At 37.4% G+C, this 21,780-nt stretch overlaps 1 protein-coding gene across 1 annotated transcript in view; it reads right to left on the reverse strand.

The window, feature by feature from the left end:
* ARHGAP21 (Rho GTPase activating protein 21) overlaps window positions 1-21,780 on the reverse strand; it is a gene marked incomplete at both ends in the record, with an annotated part of 110,581 nt that overhangs the window by 22,249 nt on the left and 66,552 nt on the right. Inside the window, 4 exons of the mRNA XM_080610278.1 lie at window positions 3,117-5,064; window positions 6,556-6,585; window positions 14,709-14,763; window positions 20,178-20,256. Coding sequence (XP_080466404.1) covers window positions 3,117-5,064; window positions 6,556-6,585; window positions 14,709-14,763; window positions 20,178-20,256 — 2,112 coding nt within the window. The remainder of the gene's footprint in view (window positions 1-3,116; window positions 5,065-6,555; window positions 6,586-14,708; window positions 14,764-20,177; window positions 20,257-21,780) is intronic.

The following is a 21,780-nucleotide window of genomic DNA, read 5'->3' on the forward strand; positions in this document are numbered from 1 at the left end:
TAGTAGCTACATGGGAAGCACTGAAACCTGCAGTACCAGGGTATGCCTATGGGTAAAACCATCAGGTTCCTCATCCCCCAAGAACATCTGCTTACCTGAAGAAGAGTTTGAGCACACAGGATTTTGCCGAATTTTCTCAAATCTGTTTTTCCTATAAAATATATTACACCTACCTACTAGGTTTGCTTTGAACAGATCAGATCACTCATTTCTCTAAGCAAATACAAACAACAATTTGATCTCTCTGCTTGAAACAGACTTTAGTGACAGGATTAATGTCCAAAAGCATTCTTCAGCAACCCACTGCAATCCCTAGAGAATCTGCCATAAGCAAGCTTGATGGAAACTCTGCTTGGATTTCTGTTTGTGGTACGGGTCACCATGATATTTACAAATAGCTAAAATCATCCTGATGATGTGCTGTTCTCAAGAGCACAAGTCACAAAACATTGCTGCAGAAGCCAATTGTTCCTGGCTGAATTTCTACCAAAATATGGTCTGGCCCTATCTACTACTTGTAATGAGCAGAAAGTGATAACGAAAATAAATACACCACAAAGTATTTTAAAAGGTAATAATATGTAACCTTGGAAGATATTTATTGCCCCCAAATTTACTTTTTTTTACACTACTCCAAAGATCTAGTGTACAAATAACTTCAGGAAGTGCATTTATGAAATCAACCATACCTAATAAAACCTAATACTACAAAAAACAACTATGTTGATGTAAACAATGGAAGCAGAGAGGTCGCCAACACCAAGGTATGTCTTAACTCACAGTAACATCCTTTTCAATCATCAGACAGGAGGAAAAACAAAACAAAACACAAATCAGAGAAATTAAAGTGATTTTCCTTCAGAAGAGTTAAATAGCCTTTAACTGAGTTTCAAAGTAGATACAGGGGTTTATCTGCCTGATTTAGTATGCCTTTTAACAAATGAGGCTGTAATTAGGTATAATGATAGTGGGACAAGCAAAGTTGGAATCATACATATTAATTCTAACTTTAGAACATGCCCACTCTTAATGACATTTGATGCTCCTTCCTTTCAGAGAGGGCTATTTCATCTTCAAAGTGGTGAAGCTGTGGTGGAAATTCCCTACAGCACCTGCACCAGCACAAGAATTTCTTGCTAGGAATTCAGCCACAAGTACTGTGTTGGCTCAGGCCATGACCACGCTCTCCCAGCACCACCTTTTAATAAGTCTAGAGTATTCAGGAGGTTGCAGTCAAAGAGGCTATGGAAGCTCATAAGAATTCACACAATCCTATGTGGTGTTACACCCAAGGCTGCAATTGTTTCTTCTGAACTGCTGAGCTGCTACCAGAATGCAGTACAACTGCCATGTTTAAGGCTTCTTTGAATTTTAATCATCACATTTCTCTAAAAATCCGGAAGCAAGCCGCATCAGTAAGAGTTCATGGCCAATCTTTGTCAAAATCAATATGGGAGATTGTGTAGAAAAGGTTGGGCTTGAATTTGACAATCTTGATCCAATTTTCACATGACATTTAAGTTGTATGAGATCAGAAAATTCGCAGCACACACTTCTGATTGAGTACAAATACTACACATACCTTAAATCAAATGCTGAACATTGACTTTTGGCACTGTATTAAAAAGCCCTACACAAAGACAGGTTACATACCTTACAAACCTGTACTAATCCTTAAAGATCAACAGGGTCTAAAGAAGAATCCAAAATTTCACTGGATACTGATACATCCAATAATAATAAAAAATATATTAAAAAAAATCCATTCAACTCCCATTCCAAAAAGAAAACCCAATATAAAACCCACCTGCTAGCTAAGAAACCATTTCTGCTACATCTTAATAAAATTCTATCAAAACCCCCACATTTTATTTTTTGCATGATTTCCATTCTTCCATGCACACAAACCTTCTGCACTAATTCTGGATATTTACTTTAAAGCAGTAGTACATGATACAGATAATTCTAGGGGGAAAAACATCACTGCTGCAGATCCACAACAGAAGACAATTGTGCTAAGGCAATGTATCTGTAACTCCCTTAATGTGGAAAAAAAAAAAAAAAAAAAAAAAAAAAAAAGTTGGTTTTCACATACATGAATTAGAGAATCAAAATTTAGTATTTTCCAAATCCTACTTATTTTAAATTCAAGAACACATAATAAGATAAATCAAACCCTGTGAAAAATGGTCCACGAATACCTAGGCTCCAAAGGATAAACCAGCCACAACAAAAAAAATTCCAACTCAACAACAAGGGCAAAGACAACGTTCAGCATTCACCTCTTGAGTAGAACAGAAGTGCTCTGCCACTGAAACTCTCTTCAGCAGATGACTCCAGTTCTTCACATATCCAAAACTGGATTATTTTTGCCCTATTACTTACAATTCTCCCATTTCCTCTTTGCTTCTAAATGATCTCTCAAGTGGTCTCAGCCCTCTTCCTATAATCTCCCTGTAATTCCAAACCTGCTTGTGTCACAGCCCACCAGCAAATCCCTGTACCTTCTCACATTCTGCTTCCACAAACTCTTCAATTCATACCCACATTAGCATCGTTACTTGCAAGTTCACTTCATTTTCTTTCTATCCTTTCACCTGGCACAGCCCTCCTGTATCCCACATCTGTCTCAGAAAGCTTTCATCCTACGCATTCAGCTGATTTTTTTTTTACAAATCACCCTTCTACAGATTCACATCCATATTCTCACTTTTACTGGGTTCTAAATACATTTTATACTAGAGAAGTAAAAGCATTTTTAAAGGTGCTGCAAACGCTAGCTCTGCAGATACGTAACATCAGAGCGTTATGTGGAGTGTTAACCAGACAGTTATATAATGCAGACTTCTCCAGGGAATTAAGGAAAGCTCTGGAAGAGTATCTTTTTTACATGGATCATTCAGGACCCCAGACAAAGCAGAACATTTTTTTTTTTTTCCCTCCACTGAAGAGTGTTTTCAGTTTTACCAAAATAGTATTACTCTAGATGAGAAAAGAGCCTCCATGCCCCTCGACCTCAGGGTTTACAGGAGCAGCAGTAAGCTACCTGGCATGGTGTTCTCCATCATCTTTAGCAATGAAAAGCATTTTATGTACACTTGAATAGTTGAACTCACCAATAAATGGAATAGAAGCCAGTGAGTCACCAGGTGGGCTGGAACCTGATGCTTTCCTTTCTTCTATTCTTTTTATGTGGACTTCTCTCCGAGCATCATTAGGTAACCAACAGGTAGTGTCTGAGGCTGCCTCTTGGTCGTTTACAGCAAGAATGTAGGACTGATGCCTCAAAGGCTGTGGAGTCTGGTGGCCAGAAGGTGATTTGTCCCGCATGACCACTGTGTCTTTGTCATTTTCCTGAACATCTGTTTGCAGAGTTTCAGGCTCATGGACATCTTTCCTTTCGAAAGCATGAATTTTTTGTCTCATGGAACCATCTATTTTGTCAGAGGTAGTTGAACTCTCACTTGGCTGAACAAGTTTGGCGGAAGCTGGAGACAGAGAGGAGGGTGGGATGGTTTTGCCAGTTTCTGTTTTCTGATCTGGGGCACCTTCTGCTCGGATCCTTGGCTGTTGGTTTAACAGACCACTCTGATGCAAGTGATTTACTGTTCTTTGGTCTTTGCTGGCAATAGCATCCAGGCCCTGGTTAAGGGGAAATGACGGTTTTGCTGCATAGGGAGCAGAGTTCTTCAAAGAACTACTTTTAGAACTTCTGGCTGGCGTGAGAGACAATCTCTCCTGTGAAACAGTTGTAGATTTTGAAACTCCCCCAGGAGTTTGCAAATCTCGAGAAGGCTGTATCATTTTTGTATCTGGTGCAGCCTTCTGAAAATGAGAACCAGGCAAAGAAGCTCTACTACCTGTTCTCCTGTTGTCTGAAATATAAGCACTAGGAGCCATAGGAAAATTTTGCCCTCTAAGGGACATATGAAATGCATGCTGTCTAGATCTCTCATAAATACCTCGCCGATCATCTTGTTCAGTAAACCCTGTCCACTTGTAAGTCTTTCTCCTATCTCCATTCGTATCTGCAATCAGATTCTCAGAATGGAAATTTTCCAGCACTTCACCCTGTTTGCTGAGATAATCCCATGATCGAGCCCTGTGGTTCCTAGCATTAACTGAAGGTGAAGTTAGAGTATCTTGCGAAGCACTTCGTGGCCACTCTTTCATCAACACAGGATCTTCAAGTCTTTCCTGGGATACACTTCTCTGTCGGATCTGAACAGACTGTGGAACCCTGTCGTGAGAGGTGCTCCTGCGCCGTACCTGAGAAGCAGTGCGATTTGGCACCACTTGATTATAATCAGTTGTATTCTGAGAAGCTGCTCTTAAACTATCCAGCCTTTCCTGTATTGTTCGGGAGCCATACATGTGCATGCGCCTATTATCAATGTACTCTTTGTAAGTTTTGTAGGTCTTCCAGTCTATATGCTGGTGGGAGGCTGGAGAACTGTAATGATTAGTAGAGACTGAGGGTGAGTCTGTGACTTGAGCAGGAGGTCTAGTGCTTGGGATTGCTTCTGGACATACTACATAGTTTGAAGCTTTACTTAGTGCTCCAGTTGGATCAGCTGGCCTTGTTATTTGAGTCTGGGGAAGTACAATGGCAGTGGACACTGAAGAAGGTGGTGACGTTGTCCGTGCTTTTAGACTGGTTTGATCTTTCAAGCCATATCTTACTTCCTCTGTCCTGTGCGATGGACCAGCATGATTATTTCTAGAGGATGGCAAATCTACAGCCTTCTCAGAAGGCACAATAACAGTCCTTATGGTTTCATTGCAAACACACACGGCTGTATTTGATTTTGCAATGTCTGTTGGTGATGGAGGCACTTGTATTTCCATTCTGTAGGCCCTCTCTGGTTGTGTCACTGCCCGTACTGGTCTACTGACTTGCTGTTTCCCTAGCGAGAAGTCAGAAGATAGCTTGTCACCAGCTTGTGCCATCACAGAAGGTGCGGATGTCAGGCGTGGATAACATATTGGCGGTGGTTCAGGTATGTTGTGGGCATTACCACTGTAGGCTTCGTTGCCTTTCAGGTAGGCATCTTGGGAATATGCCTGTGGAGAGAAGATTGAGTATTCAGTAGTGAGGGAAATGGAAAAGCTCCCCATTTGCACCACCAAGCTTCAAGAGAGGAAACACAAGTACAGAATTCACATAGTTTTAGATGTTAGTTAAAAAGATAAAAACAGTGTGCCATCCCCTTAGTGAGCAGAAACAGAACAAGCAAGACCATTACACACATTCCCCCCCAATCCCCTCCCCATCTCCCCCCCTTAAAAAAAAAAAAAAAAATAAAAAAAACTGAAGACCAATTCTAGGAAATACTGCAGACATGGCACTGAGGCAAGTTTCCCAAAATCCATGAGCATACAACACAGTATTTTTCTCTCTCTTAATTTTGTTTTCTATCATGATGCTTCACACATTCTTCCCACTTAAGCTTCATGTTGCTGGAAACCAAAGTTTCACAGCAATCGACAGGTTAAAATGCTGCATTATAAATTCAACTAGCACTAGAAAATTCTCTCTTTATTTAGTGTACAAAAGAACCATGTTCACTTAATGTAATACATATGAAAAGTACACACAAATATACACACACACACACCTCTAAGATGTCTTCTACATAAAAGCTACTGTTCCTAAACATAAAACAAGTAAGTTGAAGCAGTAATATCTTTGTTGTGAGCCAACACCCTATAAATCATCTTACATTTTACAGGAGACAGCCACTATATGGCACACAAATGTTGCTGCAAAAATATCACTAATATTTAACATTTTTAACTTTAAGGTACAAGCAGTATGAAAATTCATGCATATCCACTACTGTCCTCACAGTATTAAAATCTCCAATTAATTTCCTTAGGGCATTTATTAGCACCTTTCTGATTTAGACCCTAACTCTTGAAAAAAAAACGGTTATATTACACTTATTTTACCTTTTAAAAAAGCAGTATTTATCATTGTGAAATTAACAGAATGTTCAAAATAATACATCAATGAGAAGCACACAGCATATTTAAACAATATCTTATTATTGAAAAAGTTTAGCATGACTTTGTTCAGTTTAAACATAATGAGATAAAGAGCCAATGCACAGCCTGCCAATGCAACGGAAGATTAAAATGATTTCTCAGGGCTTTTACACACTTAGGCGTGGTATCATATCACAGCATTTCCTGTCCAAATCATAACATGCTCAATTCCAGAATATCAATGTGCTCTGTCTTAACAGTAAACAGGTTATAAAAGCCCAAGTGCAGCCATAAAATTAATACAGAGCAAAGTACAGAGGAGGGCGAGGCATTTACAACAGTGCTGCAATGTTACACCGAGCATTAGTGAAGTGCAAAATATTAAAGCATACTGAGAGAAAACCGACCAAATAACGCAGGCAAAAACCACAAATTAGGAGATTAGCATTATGAAGAAAATTCAGCTCAGACTATCTATCTCATTTCCAACAAACTTGCTGTTTCATATTCTTAAGAAAAACATGCCTTACAAAATCATCAGAGAAATGGCTACTGTACATTCCTTACCAGTGCTGTGACATCCTTTGTAAACTGCAGCTGGCAGAAAACAGGAAAACAGTAAAAGCTGCTTACAGATGTAAAGACAGAATTATCTTGTCATATTGATGTTGAATACAGAAAGCTAAAAATACAACTACACTGATTTCACTGGAAGGTACCAAGAGAGGTAAAGGGCAGTAGAGCACAAAAAATAACTTCACCCTCCTTGTGAGCACATCCATCTCAGGCTTTCATCTGGTCCTCGCATTTATCCTCTACCCTTACAGAAAGCAAAATACATTTGTGCCATTTTGCCTTGGTGCATCCCTACAGCTGCCTGCAGAGAGCTCTGGCTCTATGCAACAAGACTTCCCTTCCACTACAGCAACATTACTGTCTCTCATTTCCCCTGGGCTGCTACCATCCCTGCCTTCCTGGTGACGAAACAACGGCTTTATTATGCATTTAAAACAGCACGCCCCTTCCCCACATATACATGAACATGACCACAAGCTGTCAGCTGACTGCAGCTGCTTTCATGCTCTACATCTGAAATTAGAGGAATGATGCTGCAGAAACACTCTACTCATGTGATTTGAATTTTTTTTCCTCCTCCACTCATAGTAAAAAATCAAGCCAGGTTTCCACTGGCACATTTAAAGGAGGAGAAGAACATAGATGAATATTTCTAAGTCTTTAAATAAATGACTATTTAGGAACTTGACAGGCTGTAAGAATTAAATATATATATATACACATACGTATCTATAAATGGAAAAGATGCTGAAAACCCAGAAAACACATAGAGCAAGAGACAACTGGCATGCAAAGGAAACAAAACTAATCACCCCCTCAATCAGAAAACAATTATTCATACAGCTCATAAAACAGTTCAAAACCTGCAATACACACACATTACACCAATATAAAATGCACTGTGTTTATGTGTTTGTAAAACATGCCCCTGACAAACAACGCTTCATTGACTTTGACAGCAGAAAGGCTGAATTCCAAAACCAGCGTGATCTGATAGTAGCTGAAGACTACAAATGAGTTGAAAAATCAGGCCTGAACTCCTGACAAAATGTATCACAGACACTACATCTCTTCAGAAGCCAGCATTCTCACAGGGTTCAAAATTACATCAGCTAGGCTTTCTTCTCCCTTCCTCCAGTAAAGAGTATGTTTCATGATGCAGGTGTATCCAGACAGACTGCCATTCTGAGTAAGACAGTTACTGGAAAAAAGGTTTTGATGAGGGAAGTGTCTTTCTTTCAAGCTCATTCCACCCACTTTCCAAGAATCACTGAAACAAAGCTGAACTTTCTTCCAAGCAAGAAAAAGTTTATAAACGGGGGCTGTGACATTGTAACAAAGAATATTAAATATCTTTGCTTCATAATTCCAATCAAGGGCCTAAAAAGAAATACTGCAACTTACAAAGAAATGCATGGATCTGTTCTGAATAATGTCACACTGAAAGATTTTTTTTTTTTTTTTTTTTAAATTTTTTTTAAGCTCACTGAATGAGTTTTTTTACTATGAACTGTTTTAATTGCTCTAACTAGAAAGTGAAGTTAAATTTTAAGAAGAGGTTTTGGAGACTAAAAAACGTGAAGCACGCCAATGCATTTATTAGTTTTCATACACTATTTTGACACTTAAACATTTTGCAACTATATATAAACCACAGTTTAAATACTACTCTCTTCTTCCTTTAGTTCCTCAAATGATATAGCATGTGGAAATACTACCATTAATCTCTTAAGTGATTGCAACAGACGATATACTCATCAAAAAGCCATTAGGGTAGGGCTTAAACTTAAGTCTTTAAAGAGCCTTATAAATAATTGAAAAAAGCCTTCCAACTTAAAAATAAAAATTTAATATCCAGATCATTAATGCTCCTGATTCAGACACCAGCCAAACCAGTCAAAACTCCTACAGGAGCCAGGTACTCAGCAGTTACTCAGAAGGTCCAACACAACTGAAAACATGGTGTTTCATGAGCAATTTCCCACCTTCTCAAAACAACAGCAGTTATGGAAAGCTTACCATACAAATACACCAATTCAGAGTGACATAAAGAGCTTTGATGGGTAACAGCTCTGCAACAATTACTAGAAGAAAACTGCTGTGCTTACAGAAAGAACTCAGTGTGTTTCCAGTTACTGAGTACAATTTCTTCCCCACCTTGCAATCTGGTTTTGTTTGCACAAAGTTTGCAAACTTCTGTGGCAAAGAATTAATTTCTTACTGTGAATCTGTATAACTGTTAGCACATTAAGGGTTTAACTGTTAAGGTAATACATTCATGTATGATATATAAAATAAATTTTAAGCCAATAAAACATTTTACAAGGTATTTTTACAAGGTCTTTTATTAACCCTCTGAAATTCGGGTAAGGGTTTTGCTTGCATTTTTTCCTCACTTGGTTTTATGCCATTTATGTTAGGATAATGACAGCTGACATACCAAGGTATATCTTTGTAAGAATCACAGTGAAACCCCATACTTTTAAGAACTTTAACCAACCATGTCCTATACCCCTTAGTCCAAATCCATAAAAGCACATAGGCATATGCTTCACGGAGGATGAGCATGCTCCACTACGCTTCACTAGAGAATAAATAATAACACTGATTTCAACTGAACTACTTACAAAATTGGAGATAAGCGTTTTGGTGAATCAAGCTAATGTGCCCAGCACCTTGCAAGTCTGAGCTTGAGGCATTCTTCCTTCTTTCTCCAATCACTTTGACTTCTGATTATGTTTCTCTTCCCCAGCCCCAACCTATTCTCACATTTAACATGAGTATGGGAACTGCACACCACAAAAGGTTTTCAGCTGTCTTCAAGGAAACACTTTCCAGTTACAATTTGCTCTGGCAAGAATGCCAGTAATACAGCTCAAGGGGTTTCATTTCACTCAAGAGACACCCAGCAACCATTAGGTCAAATAACGTTATCTGAAATAAACGACCAAAAAAACCCCATGCACGCCTTCTTCTCAATAGCAGCGAAATTTTAGTATATCGAATTTAATGCCTTAAGCCCAAGAAATTTAATTTCCAAATACAAGCTGTGTGAAAGACTTCCTTGTATTAGTCTGTATTGAGATGAGCAGGGTTGACGCAAATGGTATTTTCTAACATATGCAACATTAGATAAAGAAGTTTAAGTCTCCTAGGTCACTACGTCTTCACGCCACACCCCTTCTTCCATTGTACTTGCTGTCAGAGCTTTAGTATTAACCTCTGCGTACGCAAGTAACTGCGTCAGTTCAAAATCTGGAAGGAAACAAATGGTCCAAGAGTCAGGTCTAAACACAGCTACGTATTAAAACATCTCTGTTTATTAAAGTAAGGCAAATGAGAGCATTTTACAGTTTGCCAATGAAACAGCCATGTTGCTCCATTGGGTCTGATGCAACTGGATGGTCTCAGGAAAAGAGAAGACAATACTGTTCAAGTTGACTGTGAACAGACCTGTAGTCAGAGACATGAGGTTACTGGGGCATATGAAACTCTAGAATAAACTCCCTGACGCAAGTTAGTTTTCTTTTTTCTTATTTTTTAATACAGGTGCATCCCTGGCAATTTCAGGGTACCACAAAGCCTTGAGAGCTGTGAAATTCCATAAAAATTCTAAGTATCAGAAATGCAAAGCAGCAAACCCTTCTGGCCCAGCAGCCCAACATACTGAAAACGTCCACATCACCTCACTAGAAAAAAGGACAAAAAAAGAGATGCTTCAGTTGACTTTCACTTGCTTTCCTGATCATTCCCATCTAGGATTTTTTTGTTCTCCTCCTACCTATGACAAGAGAAACATTTCTGTTCAAACATGGTCAACTTTCAGTTACTGATAGACAGTTTCAGTGGCCTGTAATTTTACAGAAAGATGTAAAATAAAAGATATGCAAGAGGGAACTAAACATATATATAAAAAAAAATAAATTTATAAACAGCTCCCTTTTATTCCACATTTTCTGTAATTCACAGAATGCCCAATAAAATCTTTTTGAAAATGAAACTACAGAGATCCTTCTGGAATGCTAAGGCGTGTTTCAACACGTTCACATGCTACTAAAATGTATGGTGACACCACCTATGACTAGAAGTAAATCTCCTACCTTTTAGGGCAATTCCTATGAAGAAATGAATTCTTAAAACTTATTCAAAGTGAAACTGTTGGAGGTAGGATACAAGTTAGGAAATCTGATTTTCTGAGTTAGTAGTGAGGGAAGTGACAGAAAACGAAAGATGAAAGTCAGGATAACTCACCTGTAGCATGTGTGCTTATATACACATACACACAAAGTAGATATACATATTTACAAATAAATATCTACATATATTTACATATAACAGACCTGATATATAAGCATTAATACGCTACATAACAAATAACCTTCCAGATGAACAGCTCTAGTGTAGACCATATCACAGATGCAATTTTTGAGTGATATTTTCAAGTGCCTGATACTTCAAAATTCAGTGACTTGGAAGCTATATTCTTCACATACACAAGGAATGATTAGCAAACAAGCGAATTCCCACATGAAATAATACTGCGTATGAAGAACACCCTAACATGTACACATTAGAAACTAAAAACTCTACTGACAAGAATCATAACACAGCTGACCTGTAAGTACGCTTAGCAATTTCAATTTTCTCTCTTAAGGGAGCACCTTTACATTCAGTACATTCTGCGCAGCACAAAAAGCTTTTGGATGATTGGAAAGTGTCACAATTTGAACAATTTCTTAGTATTAAATTTGTTATGCAAAGATTACAAAACAGCAACAATTCCATTAAATACACTTAAGGGCTATTTGTAGCCAACCTAAATGTGTCTTTCCATTTATATGAAGTCAGTGGTACTAAAACCTACAAGAAGCATGAAAAAACACAATACAGTTGCCAAGAATTCATGTTTTTGTCATGGGCAGAGATGTTTTAAATATCCTCTCCCCCATCCCGAAAGTGACATTTCCAAGATCACACCAGCCAATGAACATGACTGATACTGATTACAGTAACAGTAGACTTTCACATGAAATTGCCTTCAAAGTGAGCACTGTGCATATGCCACAGAGAGTGATGACCTGTAGATTGGACCACTTCATTGTTACTACTGATGAAAGGATTTAAACCCCTGTTTTCAGGAAATTCAATATACCCAGAGGTTCACAGACATATATGGATATTTCTGCAGACTAAACTCAAGGTTTATAAACAGCAAACTTAAGGATAGAAACAAGCAACTGTGGTCTTTATGTAGTTAACCTAGCAATCAGTCATTACCATATGGAGCAGATTGCCAAGTACAGTAAAACTTACCACAACCAGCACTGTTCTTGAATATAATGGAACTATTTCATGCTCGTTGCACTAGATAAACCCTTCATTAACTCCTACTACAAAAAGCAGTAGTGCTTTGAGTTCTTCTATTTATACAGCATACCTGTATTTAACATCAACAGTTTACAATGAGTAATAGCAACGTACGTAACACAACTTCAGTGACAGAAGTGTAAGTTTTCCCTCAATTAAGAAGGGCATAACGCACCTTCCCATTTTTTGGTCACTTTGCACTTACACTGACCCTACCACTACAGAGATTGTTATCACTTATAGGAGTTGTACTTCACTCATAGGAATAAGAATTTGCTCTGAGGTTTTGAATTTATTTAGAGACTTCCACAAAAGCTAACACAGCATTAACTACAAAGACAAAAAGTGATAAACAAAACCAAACCAGCACGCAGTCTCTCAGCTGAAAACAGAAAGTTACCATCTTTTCACATGGAGTGAAAGGAGTAACAGTCTATGCTGCTTAAAAATATTTTAAACATGACTGTTCAGCTTTGAGTAGAGCACAGTTCTTCACCAAATCTTGTAATGATAACAGTAGATTCTAACATCTGAAGGCTTAAGACTAATAATTGCCAACTTCAGAAGAATTGCATAAATTTTTCATTTGACTGAAGTTACAGTGGTGCACTCTGTCTCAAAACACTGCTAACTGTTGTTTTACAAGTTTTTTCCTCCTTTGTGGTGGTCTGAAAGAAAATCTGCAGGCCGTAACTGCCAGCTTCTATTATAGGATACAATTCATCTTTGTGACCTGTATATTGACATGCTGCAACTCTGCCAAAGACTGACAGCTGAAAACACATATACTGAAGTTCAGACTGTGAAAACTTCAGCTATCAGAAGCCTTTCCAACAGGCCTGAGTATATGCAATGCGTAGTCTTTTGGACTGCAGAAAACATGTCTCTTCATGGCTTTCCTCTGCCAGATGCCGTGTGGAACTGACAGTCTTCAAGACAAACCCACTTATACCTAAAAACACACTTCACAGCAAACAGGAGCATAATCTCCTTCATGCGGTATCATAATGACATACCAACCCAACCCAACAGCAAACAACTCTGAGTAGGAACTCATACAAAGCTATAGAGGCAATGCAAAGCATCTTTTGCAAAATGAACACCCACCACTCACAGCTAATCCTCTTCCTATCTTCAAAAGAGGAGCACCACAAACAGAATTCACAACTCTATCACATCTTACAATTCAAAAGAAAGGGTTTTTTTAAATGACACCTGGAAATTATATGTGTATTCATTTTTTTTCCAGAACTCCCACATTTTTTTTTCTCTTTCCTGTACCACTCAATCTCCTCCAAGAGAATGATCCTATTTTCTTTTTACTAATAACCTTTTCTAGCCCAAAGGCAAAAACTGATTGTCTTCCTCTGCCACCATTATCTCACTCCATTGCTAAAACAAATTCCAATCGTTTCCAATCTATACTTCACCTGAAGCTTGCACTTGTTGTTTCGACAGCAGAAGGAAGATGTGCCTAAGAGCTTCTTGCCCAGTCAAATAAAAAGTTTAAACCTACAAATCCTGCCTTGCCCAGATCCTCAGACTGTTATGGCTACAGGACTGCACTGGATGCAAACAGCCAGTCAAATAATTTAAAAGTTAGAACTATTCCCACATTTTTATTTATTCACAGTTCCAATTACAGAGGAAAAAAAAAAAAGGAGGAAAAAGAGGAAAAAAAAACAACAAAACACCCCAACCCCAAAACACCCTAACCACCACTGCCAAACAGCTTTTCACTCCCACTTATTCATGCAACCAAAACCACTCCCTGCCCCCAACGTTCCCTGTGCTGGATTACTGAAGTATTTCATTATCAAATGTTCTCAAAATATCACTTCTATTCTAATGTCTTGGCTTGCTGGCCTAACTGGCTGAGTTCCTATACTAGATTCTATCTTCACCTTCAGGTCAAAACAGAGATTCTTGGGGTTTTTTTCTTTACCCATTAATTTGTCCTTTAATACTGGAAAACAGCTACTGAAACCCACAGATTTTTCTTAAATGTTATTTAAAGTCAACCCTTACAATACTGTGTGGATTACAAAATACAATTTTCCAACCACTAACCAGGAAGTCTACCCCTTTCCTATACTTCCAATTACAAATAAACTAGAGCATATCAATACATTAGGTATTTTTCTGATTTTTCACAAGACACACATCATATGTTATCCACAGATCTTTTGGACTTAGAGACACTAAACAGGAGATGAACGAACTCAGTATATATGCAGGACCTCAGCTCAAATGAGGGGCATATAGGCACCAGGATAACAAGATATTTACAGCAATTCCAATTAAAAATTCTGTGAACAACCTTCAGCACATTGCCCCTGCTTCTTTCCTGGAAATGCACAGTTTGTGAGTTATTATCAAAACCTAATTCTAAGCATCATATGTTATTATTTAATTCATGTTTAGTAAGGATTCCCAACTCACTTAGAATTAGACAACCTAGTTAAAGCAACCCAATTCATAATTTCTAATATAAGGAAACTAATAAAAAATGTAATAAAAATACAAACATTATTAACAAGATTTTTTTTTTTACAAGAAGTTAGAAATATCACGTGCGAAAGGTATTCTCCCCTATATCTAGGTTTCTCTGAAATTTCAAGGTATGTCAAGCAACTAGAATATTTAAGGAGTGACAGAGAGTTAAATGTTAGCTCTTTAATTATTTGCTGATAGCACAGTTCGAAGACTTTGTAACCAACAGCAAACCATTTTTCTTTAGTCAACATACTGTCTGAATATAAGCTTCATAAACATACCAATTGAAGAATGTCCTCGTCTTTTGGCATAACACTAAGTTCCAATATGCTGTCACTGAAAGAAATAGGAAAAAAAAAACCCAACCATAAGACATGAACTTTCGGAAAATATTTTCAGTTATTGTTACAAAGATGATCCATTAACTTCCATGGAGCAAACCCATTCAAGAACTTCCACACTAACTTACGATGTCAAATTACTTAACACAACAGAAAAACACTGACTTCCATTAGAACCCTTGCAAATATGAGTAGAGCAGGAATCTGACTAAAGACTACATCTGTGTACTCAGCAAAGTCAGTGTATTAAGCCAACACGCTTTGTCAGTTTTGATTTTGTTTATTTGTTTTGTAGTGTTTTTATTTCCTCCTGCCCTAAAGTACATTAGCCATTTGGAGCTTTTCAGACAAAACAAGGTGTCAAATTTGTGAACACAAGTTAAAAGTTCTCTCTCTATTTCATTTAAAACTGAAGTCTGTTAGCACACTAAAATTGCTGGGGAAATGTAACTGCCACATCATGTGAAAAGTGGAGCAACAGCAAAGGCAAGCACTGACTTACACCTTTCCACTCCAATCGCCTCCTAACAGAATCAACTTAAACATTTAGTCAGTCAGATGACATCTGAAATATGGATGAAAAACGCTTGCTATTTTTAAGCGCTGAGCCTGTCAGTCTGAATTGCTGAAACCAAAAGCAGGAGTAGCATGAAGATACAGAAATCCAGATAGTTCAATCAATGCAATTTAAATACAGGCAAAGTCTGGACACTGAATGTACAAGGTTACTCAGTTATCCACAGTCAAATATTGTAGAATAGTGAACCTGCAGCTAGTATCTACCCGAAAAAAACATCTTCACAAGCAAGAAAGAAGTGTATGCTTGTAACACTGGATACACAACACCTGAATTCATTATCTCATCTGAGACAGAGGAATACTCTGTTCACAGTCATCAAATGTAAACTGGAACAGGTAGAGAAGGGCTACAAAAGAGACAGCTTGAATAGACTTAACTGGCCTTAATAAAATAGAAAATTGAGAGATTATGACTTTTATTTAGAAATCTCACAGAATACGTAACAAGAAGAAGAGTATTTGGACAAGATGACCAATACCAGCACAAGAAAAAGTGCATACAACATAACCTGATATACCAGACTAGAAATTACCTAATCTGTACTGGTCAATACAATGCTGAGAAAAGACAAAACCAGCACAGACACTGGCCACTGACTTCAGGTTGCACAGAACAGTCTGCGACAGCATTGAGAAGGACCTCAGTTTCTGATTTCTGCAGAAAGCCATCTTCTCACAAGTGTAACACGGGATTATTATGCTTTCCTATATGAAAAATGTGTTTATATTGTGGTTCCTTTTCCATTTGTTAGCAACTGCAGACATAAGACTGCATTCCAAAATAGCAGAGTAAAGGTATCTGGTTTCACAATCTTCTTAAACCACTATTCATTTGGGGGAAGGGGAAAAAAAAGTAAATCTCCAAGCAGCATAAATTAGTTTGGTTTTAAGACCAAAGATTAGCAGTGATAGACTGAAGTTTTCTTTTTAAGCCTGTGCACTGCTAGGAAAAAGTAGGTTTTCAAAAGCCTTTAAAAATTTTTTTTCAGAATACTGAATTTTAAGAAACACAAAAGCATTGACTTTTTAATGTGCATTTACAATAGCATTTCCCATTTTGACTGAATGCACAAACAACACAGCTATTTAAAATGATTCTTCAAAAGTAGTGTCAACTTTGGAAGTCAAAAATATGACAAATATACTGTTCCTCTTCAAGTACTTTTTATAAAAAGGAATACAATTTGACGCAGAACAAACCATTCTCTTACACAAATATTTTGTGCCTTTTTTAAGAAAGTGTTTAAATCAACTTAGACTAACACTTTCTTAGTAGCTACCCAAAAGAGGAAAGGATTCCACTCAGGAACAATGTTTTAATTATATAGTTACTTGAATGATACATAAGTATTTTATTTCAGTTTGTCTGCAGAACCTTCTGGAGAGTATTTGGATTTTCCTGTTTTACATTTTATGACATGCTCTCAGAGTGTTTTTCAATTCTTGTATCAGAAGCAAAAAGTATTGAAGACTGCTTTTGCTGTATTTACTACATGCAAATTCTGAATTATAAAGTGTTATTAAGAACCACCACACAAAATGGACATTTACGCTAAAATATTAGAAACAGTATTGTGAATTCTCAGAGATGTAATGACTTTCATTAAACATTTTGAAAGTTAAGTTTAAATTTATTGTCTCAGAGTCACGAAACTAAAGCATTAATCATAAAGACTATCTTTTCATGAGTTATTATGGATTAATGAAACAGATTCAAGAGCTGAACTCTGTACATTTGTAAGTAAACTGAACAATTTCAGACGAATTTGCAAGGAGGAACAGACAGAATAGACCTAATCATCCAAATTCCCCACAGTTAAGAATAATAATAAAAAAAAAAAAGCTGGGAATCAGAATCTGTTTCTTGTTTTATTTAGAACAATAAATAATTAACAGAGTTTACATTAATAATCAACGTAATTCCAAGCTGATTATGTAAACTGATGAGAATAAATTCTTAATGGACCAAAATTAACAGCTATTGGTAAAGTACAGTAGGAAACCCTGACTTAACAGTGATTTCATAATTAATCTTACAGGACACAGTTACTTCCAGCAACTTTTCTGAGGTGTGCCCTTCACCTTCCAGAGGAAGCAATCAGTCTAAGTATTGCTTTGCTATCTCCAACCAGAGCAAAGTAGGTAACATTCTAGACACAGCTTGAAACTTTTATGAGAATACAAAACATGGCTGAATCATACTTCATCATAAGCCCCACTGGAATTTATGGGATTCATTTCATTTAATAGCTAAGTTTTGATGTCTGCAGCATTATATAATGAGGACAAACAGCTACAGTTGAACAACTTTTCTAGAAAAAGTCAGCAGCTATGGAAATTGAGTGATAAAATCCAAAAATCACTAAGTCCAGATTGAGTTTCACTTCAAAACAGCTGAACAGTTAGTGTGGGGGCGATCTCCCCCCTTAGAGATAAGAGATGATAAAATTTGTTCTATCCTTAAAAACTGCTCTGAAGATGATCACAAAACGACAAAAGAATAAGCACCTACAGTCAGCAATAAGTTTGAAAGTGCAATTGAAAACGAGAATTAAAAATTCAGTAATTAAAACGTCTAGAAAACCATCACAGAACATACTGAGACTATACATGAAACTTTCGTCATGAATAAAGGATATTTCAATGGAAAACTCAGCCTTTCAAAAGGCCTTTCAGCAAGTTGCTTGCACAAAGCCTACTGAAGAAACTAAGGTGTGCTTGATGGAAGATCAGCTGAGACACAAACCAGCAAGAACTGTGTCAATGCGTATTTTTCAGTGCGAAGAGTTCACTCAAAAGTGACCTTGTGCAAGACCAACCTATCAAGAACTAGTAAATCAAGTGATGCAGATAAGACCTTTGCTTCAGCAAGTTCCTAAACCAAGGATTTCTGGGAAGGGGGCTAGTACTACCTGACCAAATATCACTCTATAACAGTTTCAGTGTTTTCACAGTCTTAAGAATCCATTTCTGGATATTATCAAAGAGGATATTGACATAAACAGATCATCAGTCTGACACAGAATGGCTATGCTGATGCAAGAACAACATGCTGAAACAGCAAGTATACACCATGATGTGATTTCACTTCCTAGGAAACGGCAGCGCATGTGCAGAACAAACTGCTCTCAGCATAAAAATACCATTTTCAAGAAAAGAATTAGAAAGATTATTCTTTAGTCACATACGAAGTATTGCCTACAAGGAAGATACACCTGATCTGGAGTCTGAGTTCTCCCTATGGATCAGGGTTAATATTTATCTGTTTATCTTAAGAGGTCCAACTAAAGACTTCTGGATGGTTATATGTTCTGCATAAAACACTCAAAGATACACATGACCTTTTGCTACCATCTTCCGTGATGTACACATCTGGCTCAAGGCAACAAATTGTTCTTCTCTCCTAACTAACAATGGCATCCCTTCATCTTCTCTGCACTCATGGAAATTAGAGGGACAGATGCAGCAGTGCACTACGCCATTCCTGGCTGCACTAGATAACCACTGATAAGGCCTTGTTCAGGTGTCCCTGGTTTATCCACAGTGGGCAGAGGTTGCGCTCTGTTGGGACAGTTTGCCATGTACAGGGTTGAAAATAAAACTTTATACACAAGGAGACCTACAGTTGAGAATCTCTGGCCACTCAGGCCATTACAGATGGGGCAACCGTGGCGGGGGGTTGGATCTTGATGATCTTTAAGGTCCCTTTCAACCCAGTCTCTGATTTAACTGACTGATGTACCTGTTGGGCATGTAAAATAAAATCCCACATCTTGGGTATACAGTACCATACAATAGTTCTGTCTGTACAAATACAAAATGAAAAAACAATACATGGCTAGTGTTACCTCCAGGAAATGTTAATTAAAAAAAGACAGACCCCATCTTTCCAGCTCTTGTAAAGAAAGTACTAATGACGCAAAAAGCATTTCACTGTATCTTGCTGTCATAACTTTGAACAGGTAGAAAAAAAAAAAAGGAGGAAAAAAAAAAAGGCAGGGATATATTTATTTTGAATGTAATCCTGAATAAAGACTCCACTGTAATTGTAATATCAGGACCTTCATTTTCCTACTTTAGCTGTAAGCATACCTGAGTCTTAATGCGTGAAGATTTACTAAAAATATAACGTGACATGAGATGTATTTAGAGAACATTTCTGTATGCTAATCATAATACATCTTCTTTCTAGGTAACACATTATTATACTGGAAACTTGTTGCTATAGAAGAGAAACTGGCACCAAGAAAACTGTAAAAATGGAGGCAGATATGAGGCATGAAAAGAAGTATTTAGATTCATGTATGGACATGATTTAACAAGCCCTTGTGAGTTGCAGGAGCAAGTAAATATTAGCATTTCCTCAACTCCGCAAGGCTCACCACTTACTGCAAAATAGAAGAAAGCCAAGATGTACTGCAGATGTTTTGCAGGTGTGCACTAGCATAACATTTTTCCTTTACCAGATACACTGATTGCTAGTTAACATATCTCATAAGCAAGATAGATTTTTCTGCTGTTGTTTTCAAATTGACACATGTGATATACATCTACCTAATCCTCCTATTTTAAGTTCAAACAAGCTTCCTCTGTAACAGTGTGATTTGCTAACAAAGGACAAGTACTGAAATAAAAAGACTGTGGGCACAATTCAGCATACCCATACTCAAACCTTTCTCAGGATTCAATAAATACATGAAAACAGAAAGAGTAAAACAGTGTGTATTTAAGGAAAATTTAAAAATACAACGACTTTTTCAGAACCACCATGTGGTCATTTCCTGCTTAATATACAAAAAATGTGGCACATAATTAAATACATTATCTTACCTGTTCTGTATTAAAGCAATGACTTGAGAATATGTCTTCCCAATAACACTTTCTCCATTGACTTTTATAATTCTGTCACCTGAAAAAGGAAAAGTTTTATCTTCAATTAATTTGTCTAGACGTTTTTTTGATCATTTTCATTTTGTATGTCCATACCTCACGATATTCAAGATCACCAATACATTAAACTAAGGTTAGTCATTTTTCAAAATAAAAAAAGAAGAAAACAAAAGATGCACAATACAACAACGTGTAACCTCATACAGGATGCCAAGTTTCTACTCTTTTCTCAGAACATTTTCAGGTGTGGTATTTCATTCTACCCTTCCAAATGAATTACCTAGAAACTCATAGAAAGAAAACCACAAGCGGGTGTAAGCTATAGAAAGGCTCAAAGTAAAGGCTTCAAAACAAAGTTTTTGATGCGTGGCAACATATACTGACAACCCTGCCTAATTCTTAAATGAATTGTAAGTAGACATTTCATTCCAGCACTTAACCTCAAAATAAACCCGAACTTTACATCAGAACACTGCCAGGTGTACATGTCCTTTAATAGCAGTAAATACTGCAATTCTGTACTTCTTCCTTCTGAGAAATAAAGAATGTTTATTTTGAAAGGCTTCAGTTTACATATGCACTTCTATCAGCTTGTTACCACCCTCTTCTTCACTTAAAAGAACTCCCAAAGAGTTCTGTGTCTCACTTCTTAAGCAATGAAAGAAAGGCTGGTGGCAACATTCAATGCTTGCCAGCAACCCACATGACTGACAGGCACCTGTGATGGATGGCAAACTCTGTCCCTCCCACACACATACCTTATGCAATTAGGCTGAGAAACTGGACTTTAATGAATACAAAGTTAATTTTTAAATGCTCAGTAAAACACCAAAGTAAGACCTTTCAAAAAGTTGCAGGAAAAAGAAATGCTTTAGTTTGTGCCAAAAAATACTCTTATTTACAAGCTCTGAACCATGTCCTGCTAGGTCCTATGGCAAGACTTCCTCAGAACACACCAGATCCTTCTCTGGAACTGAAAACTGGTTGTTTTCCAGGCTGTTCCAGAACTTGCCCATGGATGTAGATCTTTATCCAGTATTTCCACTAAAAACTGCAATTAGGAACATCTGTAAAGTAGGCCATGTGATCTTATCTATTCTTGCGCAGGTTTGGGGTTTTTTCAAAGAAACAAACTAGGTTACACACAGCAGTGGAACAAGCCTACTTGAAGTACACATCCAATGAACCTGTCAAAAATCTTGTGTGGGGGACAGTGCAGAACTGGTTACATGAAAGAAGTGGGAACAGGCAATTCTGAAAAATACAACTTTGCTCAGTTTTCAGGAGTACATAAAGGGGAAAGCCAGTTCCTGCAGATCAAAAAAGGATACTTAAGCAAGAAGGCTTTTTCTAACAGCTGTCTATCAACCTGGTGTTCCATTAGATACCTTTGATCAAACCAGAAATCAATCTGAACACACACCATCTCCCTTTCCACACACATTTTAGTTCTTTATATTCTTGCATATAGCCAGAATCATGGAATGGTTTGGGTTGAAGGGACTTTAAAGCTCATCCAGTTTCAAACCCCTGCCATGGGCAG

Source organism: Psittacula echo, assembly GCF_963264785.1.
Source record: "Psittacula echo genome assembly, chromosome: 2".
Lineage (NCBI taxonomy): Eukaryota > Metazoa > Chordata > Aves > Psittaciformes > Psittacidae > Psittacula > Psittacula echo.